Here is a 9522-nt window from a genome sequence, read left to right on the forward strand (position 1 = left end):
TGAGTCTAAGACCAGGTAAAGGTGATAATGGTTTGGCTGACATTTCGTAAAGCAAAAATGAAGAGAGATAGGTAGATATTATGTAGATACTCTTGGTAGAAGAAGGCAGGCAAATGAAGATAGAGCCAGAACAAAATTATAAGAAAACGCCGGAAGAAGCCGGAATGTAAACCAAAGTAGAGTAAGGATGGAAGACAGTGAATGAGTGATGAGAGGTTGTCTTAATGACCAGATGCAACAACAAAACAAAATAAAGAAGGTGGAAGCCTGGAAGGAGAAGAGACTATGCAGCTCAGATAGAGACACCAAAAGTGGGCGATACCTTCATTACCTTGCCTGCAATGCATGCATGGACTACATGTAGGTGGTGCTTGTGGATTGCATTTTGCAACAGTGGCTTTACTTCTTCACCTTGTAGATCTGTATCTTTTTCTTCTTTATCTTACAACAGTTGTTCATTAACAGTAATTAAATGTAAACATCACAATTCTTTTTGCTATAATAATTATTACAATAACTCATCTAGACAGAGAATAATTAATATGCTTTTACATTACTGTTATCAAGAGTAGCTGCTATTATCAATGTTTATAAAAAATTATACATTTGCCAAGAAATATTATAGATCTAGTTGTTTTTAGACTTTTTCTTTTTCTTTGATTTGTGTGGACATTCAGCTATAATGATTTTAAAATAAAGATTTTAAACACATTATATCTAAGTTAGGACTTACCTAGAAATAGAGATACAGGATCGTCTTTAGTCTGAGACACAAGAGAAGAAACAATTTCATCATTTTGAAGGAGTGGAAGAAAAACTGAAGTGAACTCGGTAGAATATGGTGGACCTATAATACTCAATACCTAAATAAGATGTATGAATTTACTATCATGCAAATGCCTCTATCTTTAACTTTACCTCAGAGACAAAGTACCTGATGAGTGAATGGTCTAATGTACCAGATATCATGCATTTGTGTATGTATGATACTACTGGTATGACATGATCACAGCTTAGTAGGTGTATCATGTGATCAAGGAATGTTCTTTTTAGTTCCTATAAATATAAACAAATACAATTACAACTACACATCAAAAATGATACACAATCTTCCATTTGACAAAAACAATAGTGATTACCTGCATCTGTACTTCAAGGGAAGGATAAGAAGCTTCCAATAGTCTTTGTAGCAATGACATTATGTATGTGTGTTGTAATGGATGACACGAGGCAATCTTTAAAAAAAGAAATAAATATTTACATTACAAATAAATTTTTTGATTACATGTACATGTGTACATGTACATGTACATGCTAGTATCTGGTTATGTACCATGTACATGCACAATCAATTTATAGCAACGCTACATTTACTACAGTGATACATGGTCAGAGTTCCTAACCACACGTATGCTTATAATATAATAACAATAATTATGATACAGCTACATGTATGGTATATGTATAGTGCCACAAAATACATGTATCAGTAGTTTACCTCATCCAGTAATACTAATACTAGTGATGTTGTCTCAGCAGACACTTCAAAGAAACTAGGATTAGTGACAGTTGACTCCACCCACCTGAACACACCCATTGATACAATCGGATACCTAATGCAAAAAACACAATTATTTTACAGCATTAGAACATTATTTCTTCATGTTAGTTTTATTTTGATGATAGGCAATTTTATTTAACTTTTACTTGGCATGTTACCTACCATTAGAACAAAGCACTAACATGTACGTGTACAGGAGTTATGAGACAGCTACATGTTAATACATGTACTTCAATTTCAAAATGTAATTAAAATTCATTACGAGTGGTATCCTGTAATGCTGCCAGTCTCATACAAAGGAAAATCTACTTTACCGGTACACAGGGTTTCCCAAAGGGAATAAGACTCTCTAACTACAGGGTACATGTATTTGACAAAATTCATTTACATGTATTTTTACACGTACATGTACGTTGTACAAAAACTTTTGAGCTTATTCCAATCAAATTTAGAAATTTTATGAATTTTCAAAGTTGCTAAAAAATTAGGCCTCAGTTCCTGTAAGTACAGGGTCATTGACCAAATTTCACCAAAAATGAAAAAGGAGAGAAACCTCCATTTTTATATTTTTCCTGATACATATACGTGTACATGTACTTATGTTGTGCAAAAACTTCGAGCTGATTCCAATGAAATTTAGATAATTTATGAATTTTAAAACTTGCTCCACCAAATGCCATATATGTGCTTGTGCTTGCCAGCTCATGCTGTTTAGCTTACTTAGCACGCTCTGTGGGAAACCCTGCTGGTACACTAGTACATCTTGACAGTACATGTACATGTACATGTATGCAGTGTATGTACATGTACATGTATAATTACACATGTATATGTTTATGAACATGAATAATGTATACACATGTGGATATACGTATACATGTATATAAAAATGTACATCAAAAAAGACAATTCTTTACCTAAGACATTCAAACAGTTTTCCTATTTGTGTCAATAGTTCTGTATAAGAATCATTTGCTCCTGAGCATATCCCCTGAGCAGTCTCTATTGCTTCCTGTGCTCCTATCAGATCATCTTTAATGGGAACTAACTCTCCATCTTCATTAGGAGCCTCATAGACACTAGTAGCATATGCCAGTAGGTAAAGATACTTTTCCTTATGATCTGGGTTTATGTTGCTGCCTGGTTTGAAAAGGGTCTGAACTAATAGCTCTAAAAACAGAAACAATATAAAGTATATAATTTAACAATAATACATTACACATACAAGTACCTAAAAATTGAGCATTATGTAGAAATTTGACTGATGGCTGCTTCTCTTCTTCAGCATAGCAATGATACAACTAGGATAGGAATATACACTATACATGTAATACATGTAAATACACATACACTATACTTTGTTACATTATACACATATAGTGTTCTCTCCATCTCTGCCTCCTCTAACTCTCTCTCAATCCCTCACACTCTTTTTCCCCTCCCTTTCTCATTGAAAGTGTCCACACTTAACCGGTTTTCTCCCTCGTACTCTTTTGTCTTTCACATTCTCTCCTCTCTGTCTTACAGCAGATACGTCAGCAGGATTGAGTGCATTCCTTGATAACATTGAGCTGAGGGACTCAAATACTTTAGCATGAGACCCAATACCATTGAAATGAAGCGTCATATTTGTCACATCCAGTTTCCTAAGGGAAGTAAGTACTGTAATTAGTGCACTAACTGCTGTCCATATTAATGTCAATGTAATAGAGTGTGAATCAACCATGCTCAAAAATCAGACAAAAGACCATGTACATGTACTAAAGGCAGCAAAAGTTGTGGCAGCCATTTTGAAGTGGAGCGAATCCTACTTAGTAACGCTACTGCGTTACTAATAGCATCTATATAAATGGAGGTGTTCGAGAGTGTCTATGAGAGATTTATACAATTATACTGACATACAGTAAATTACAAATAGTTAAAAATACCTGTCATTGTGAAAATAATATTAGTTATTCAGTAGTGTTACTAAGTAGGATTCACCCTAAAACAATATGTCTGCCATGACTTTTACAGCCTTGCTATTCTATACTGGGAAAACAAGCTTCTTTGCCTACCAGACTTCTTAGAGGACAATATCTTGACCAGAGGACTCAATTAGTACCACTGGTGTCGCTCTAACCCTTGTCTAAAAGGAAATTCAAAAATCGGCCAACCGGCCATTTTGTTCAGTCCACTTTTTTGTCATCATCAAGAAGTCCTGGCAATTTAGTTGGCGAGCTGTATCTCAATCTTGACTGGTGCTAGAAGTATAATTCTTACACCATTCTACTCCAACAGTCTATGCGCGGATCCATGTCCTCTAAAATCATTCTCCAAGATATAAAAAAGTGACGTTATGACTCTGTATCAGGCCAGCTTACCTCACGTAGCCATTTTGTTAATTATAGAAGCATGTGCTCCAAAATTTGGGCGTAGTTGCGCATGCTCAGTACTGCAGTTCTCACATAGATAATAGAGTAAATGAAAGGGATTCAAAACGGAAGCATGGGCGTAGGCAAACCTCCATTCATTTGTATAGCTGATAGGCTGACAGAGGTTTGTTGTAATTTTTTGTCACAATTTACCCTTGATTTTTTTTCTTTTAGAAACAATATCTCACGAATAAGTGTTCCTATGCACGTAAAATTAATGCATCAAGAAGCCTAACGTTTTCCCTTAATAATACTGTTTTCCATTGTACAGATAATTTTACTATGTTAATGTTATGGCACTTTTAAAACCATAAAATGTATTTTTTGTCATTATAATCCATTTTTTTGAAAACAAGCTAAAGTAAAATAATAATCATATGAAAGAGCTTTCATTTACATATGAAATGATTGGAAAAAATAATATTTCATTTCAAATGATATGAAATGTTGGAGTTAGGATCCATGAAGCAAGAGTTTGTTACAACAGAAAAAAGGGCAAAAAATGAAAAAAATTGTTGTACCTATAACAAAGAGTCTATAACTCGTTGCAAAATAGCTTTGTAGAAGTAAAAGCCTTGCTACAGGTAGTCCTACACTTTCTATATAAAACAGTAGGCATATCATAAGTAAGAGTCCTCTTGGATCTTCATAAATGTCGTTCAAAATCCTTGCAGTACAGCCTCACTAATGGAGGAGATGGGAAATCAACCAGGTATTGGGCCGGTAACCAATAGCAACATCAACCAGCCTACGCCCCCGTTTCCAATCCCTTTCATTTACTCTAATATCTATGGTTCTCAGAACTGGGAAAAGCAAGTAACTTTCTAACCTAGCTAGGCTAGCTATGCTTGGGATCAATTGCAATACTTAGTGGAGGTTTCCAGCTAAAAGAAGGTATTAATCTTACATATTATTCTTTTATCAAGTGTGTAATGAGTTACTTTATTTTTAAAAAACAATTAATTAATGTTATCTTACAGCCACTTATTTTTAAGTAGACAAATATTTGCAACTCGTTAATGGTATTGATTTAGAGTGTACTAATTTTCACAATTTTTTCTTTTCTTCAATTAATAACTACCGTAGGCTGGGTTTTGATTGCGAGGTTTTTTTGATTGCAAATTGCGAGTCTGGAATCATAGATACAGTATACACAGGGATTGGAAACGGCCCGGTATCACGTGATCTTTTTCTTAACATTTCAATGAGACAACAAAAATTGTCAAAAAAACCTAGGCGTGTTACGGGTTAAAAATAGATATCCAGGGATATTCTTCAGAAAAGTCTCGAGAAAGTCATCTGTCTAATGACTTTTTAAGATTTTGAGTGGTCCCCATTCTAGGAAAAGTTTGGCTGCATAAAGCTCTCTTTCGAAGGTATTCTATAAACTGGTACTCTTTGCAATATATCCATTCTCGTATGATTTGAGATCTTTTCTCCCTCTAGCTTCTACATTGATGACACAACAGCTGTTATGATGAGATGTCTAGATTGATGTGACTATTATCCAATGTACTGAGTGTTTTTAATCTTAATTTTCTCTTAAGCCGTGTTTTATTGAGGACATCAACTGTCATCAAGAATAGTCGGACCTACGGCGGAATTTCTCCCTCTGGCAACTTCACTATGACTAATAACGAAAATCTGTGGCATTAGTATTGTTCCCTAGGAATCTCTCCAATGTAATGAGCTACAATGAAGTGACTATTTTTGTCCTGTGGATATTTGGAAGGCTGTTTCTGCAAGTGAAGAATACTGCCGTTTATTGATTACTTTTGATAAACTTGCTATGCATGCAACTTTTATTTGATTCCAACTATTAGTTTTTACATTATAGAATAGTTATCAAGTGTCAGTGATACTGCAGCGTCAAGATATATGAAATAAACAGGGCTTGTAATTTTAACATGGGAGGCCATTTTGAATAAAATTATTAACCCGTAACGCGCATCAACCATTAATTATCCGAGTGTTTCCAATCCCTGTATACTGTATCTATGCTGGAATACATCTCGCAATGAAAAGAATCGTAATTAATAATAATTGATAAACGCCACACCTATAATAATTAATAAGCACCACGCCTATCAATCATTTTCTCAACACGTGTTTCATTTTACATCATGAGTGGTATCCTGTGCTATTTTCAGCCCAAATTACCTGATCTAGTCAAGTCCCAATGCCACCTAACATCTTGAAGGAAGTTAATAGTAGCTTTAGATGGCAAAGGAGAGAAACAAGACAATCAGTTAACTTGTGAGTGTGGCTAGCTAGGCTAGCATCTCGCAATTGTTGGAAACACAAACTAGTTATTTTTTCAAATTCGCAATCTATTAGATATGCAATCAAAACCCAGCCTACGGTATCAATAAACCTAAATTATTAATAAATGTGAGTACTAATTTTTGCGATTTTAAAGCCTCTCACAAAAAACCGCAAAAATTAGTACTCCCAAGTAATAGTGGCTTTAAGGTACAATAATGAAATGATAATGACTTTGGCAACAGGAAGAACAGGAAAAGACAGCTACAGAATTGCAGGAAAGATGTAGCTCCTTGAACGAGGATTAATGTCAAGACTATAGTATTAATTTCACTTGTCATCTGCTGTCTCTCATAAATGCTAGAAAGTCATAACAATGATAATAATAATAAAGAAAATTATTGTTTGTGTAAAATCAACAAGTATCACAATTGCAACAAAAACATTATTATAAATATTATAAAAAATCAACACAAACAAGAACATAAAAAAGTTAAAAACTTGAAACAAGATTGAGTAGGATTCCAAACAGCCAACAAAAATACGAAATGAAAATCCTACTCTCATGATGCAAATTCTAGTCTACAGTGCAAGGTGATTCATGATTTTTACATAAAAACTTTAAAAGTACAATGTAGAGTAGAAATTGCATCACGAGAGTAGGATTTTCATTTCATATTTTCGTTGGTCGTTCAGAAGCCTACTGAATCTTGTTTTTTTAAAATTTTTTATGTTCTTCTAAAACTTGTCTTTGTTCAGTTTCTTGATACCATACATGTACATGTACATTTATAATAAGATTACAAGTGTCAGCAATATGCCATAGGTCATGAAGATTGCTACTATAACAATTATTTTAGCTATCATAATTTCCTTTAGTCACAAGACTATATACACTACTCCAGGCCATCAGGGCTGTCTGCCTGTTGCTCCTTTCTTCTACTGCTCTATTTTGTTTGACATCTTTGTTTATTTCGACTTCATTTTCTAATTGTTCATTCTTGCTCTATCTTAATTAAGTATTTCTCTCTTTCTATTTTTTTTTTATCCTGCTTTACATAAAAAAATTTTATCCTTTTTTGAAATGGCAACCAAACCATCTTCTGGTCTCAGACTCAAACTAGAGGAGCGGCTCACCTGTCCTGTGTGTCTTGACCACTATACCAACCCTAAAACTTTACCTTGTCTACATTCATTCTGTCAGCACTGTCTAGAGGGATTACCTCTGGAGAAGAAGAATGAGACCTATTACCTCTCTTGTCCCACTTGTCGTCATCATACAGAGTTACCAGAAGAAGGAGTAGGAGCCTTTCCTGTAGCATTCCACCTCAACGACCTCAAAGAGATGTACAGTCTAACAAAGAAGACAGCAGATTTATCAAATCCTCAAGAGGCCACATGTAGTGATCACGGAAAGCCTTTGGAACTATTCTGTGAAACATGTAATACAGTAATCTGTGTTACCTGTCAAGTTCGTAATCACAAACATCATGAATATGACTTAATCACTGACAGTTATACTAAATACTGTAAAAAGTTAAGAGAATGTTTATCACCAGTTGAGGGTAAGAAGGAAGCACTCAAGAAGGTCCTGTCTGCTCTAGCAGAGAGAGAGGGTGAGATCAAAGAGAGAGGAGAAGGAGTCTTAGAAGAAATACATGAAATGGTAGAGGAAATGATTGCTGTTCTTCATCAGTCAGAGAGGAAACTGACTGAGCAAGCAAAGAGGGTCACTGATGATAAACTAAAGGCTCTGTCAGAGCAAATGAAATCAGCAGAAATAAGTTTGAGTCTTCTGGAGGACGTTGAGGAATATGTGGAACAGATTCTGAAGACAGGCAGTCCTCAAGAAGTTCTGAGGTCTAAAAAACAGATGATGGAGCGTATGAGTGAAGTTAGTGCAAGGATCAATGTGGAGGAGTTACATTCAACAGAAAAAGCTGACTTTGTATTGAGTAAAGATATCAAATCTCTACATCACATTGGAGATATTATTTCAGGAGCTACTGCACTACAGCAGTGTAGAGTGAAGAAGATTAATGATATTAGCAAGTCAACTTCATTTTCACTATCAATGGAGGCACCAGATTCATCTCTTTTGTCTGTTCCCCTCTCTGCTCTCAGGTGTAGCCTAGTACCAGTAGGTACAGGTTGTGAACCCATTCACACTACAGTCACTACCACCAGCACTGATCCTGGAGTGTATAGGATACAGTGTAACCCTTCAACACGTGGTACTCATACAGTAAAGGTACAAGTATATGATGCACACCTTGAGGATACCTCACTAGTCATCCCTTTTAATCCTTACCTTGATAACATCACTCCACTACGTACTATAATTGAGTTTAAGCATCCCTGTGGAGTTGCTGTAAGTGATGATAATCATGTTATAATAGCTGAGCGTGAGGGTAACTGCGTAACAATACTGGATAGAGCAGAATGGAAAGTGAAATCATTAGGAGGAAAAGGAGGAAGTGGTAATGCCAAGTTTTTTTCTCCTCGTGGTGTAGCCATTACTCCAGACAAATTCATCCTTGTATCTGATAATTCCAGGATCCAGAAGATAAGCATGGATGGATACCGTAAAGCATCAATTGGTGAGAAGGGTAGTAGACCACTACAATTCAATAATCCTTCTGGTATAGCCATTTCTCCTATAACTGGACAGGTTTATATTGCTGATAAGGGTAATCATCGTATTCAAGTCTTGAATCCTGATCTAACCTTCTCTCATTCATTTGGTAGTGAAGGATCAGCTTTTGAACAGTTTCAGTCTCCATATGACATTGCTATTGACAGTCAAGGATTAGTCTATGTTGCTGATACTAATAATCATCGCATTCAGAAGTTCTCTCCAGATGGAAAATTTGTGGATCAGTTTGGTACATATGGATCTGATCCTGGACAACTTAGCTGTCCAGTTGGTATAACAATAGACACTGCAGCTACTGGTCTAGTGTATGTTAGTGAAGCAGGCAATAATCGTATCTCAGTCTTCACTAGTGATGGTCTGTTTGTTAAAATTTTTGGAAGCTATGGTAAGCATCCTTATGGATTAACATTTAACAAAGATGGATTCTTGTATGTTTGTGATCATAATTATCACCGAGTTGTTGTTTATTAAAAGGATTTTTCTCAATTATTCTAAATTGTTTAATCTAATGTTATTCTAAATTTATTTAATATTTATTTTATTGATCAAGTATAAAATCTAATTAAATTCTAGATTACACATTGTAAGTCGAGACATATCACAGTATCTAGAGTTATATTTGCTTATAG

The 9522-nt window shown here is 35.1% G+C and overlaps 1 protein-coding gene and 1 long non-coding RNA gene across 2 annotated transcripts in view; one reads left to right on the forward strand and one right to left on the reverse strand.

The window, feature by feature from the left end:
• Positions 1-471: 471 nt before the first annotated feature.
• The window catches only part of LOC100632798 (negative elongation factor D-like), a 21333-nt gene continuing 12282 nt past the window's right edge, over positions 472-9522 (reverse strand). Inside the window, exons 8-15 of the mRNA XM_019997965.1 lie at positions 3087-3207; positions 2793-2862; positions 2479-2731; positions 1499-1613; positions 1140-1235; positions 919-1056; positions 734-863; positions 472-677 (exon numbers count right to left, since the gene is read on the reverse strand). Of these exons, the coding sequence (XP_019853524.1) occupies positions 628-677; positions 734-863; positions 919-1056; positions 1140-1235; positions 1499-1613; positions 2479-2731; positions 2793-2862; positions 3087-3207 (973 nt within the window). The 3' untranslated portion in view covers positions 472-627. The remainder of the gene's footprint in view (positions 678-733; positions 864-918; positions 1057-1139; positions 1236-1498; positions 1614-2478; positions 2732-2792; positions 2863-3086; positions 3208-9522) is intronic.
• On the forward strand, positions 5313-5816 carry LOC109582905 (uncharacterized). The gene is made up of 2 exons (XR_002185269.1): positions 5313-5351; positions 5422-5816. It is a non-coding gene; the product is annotated as an uncharacterized LOC109582905 (long non-coding RNA).

The sequence above is a fragment of the Amphimedon queenslandica genome, unplaced genomic scaffold (assembly GCF_000090795.2).
Source record: "Amphimedon queenslandica unplaced genomic scaffold, v1.1 AMPQUscaffold_13346, whole genome shotgun sequence".
Taxonomy (NCBI): domain Eukaryota; kingdom Metazoa; phylum Porifera; class Demospongiae; order Haplosclerida; family Niphatidae; genus Amphimedon; species Amphimedon queenslandica.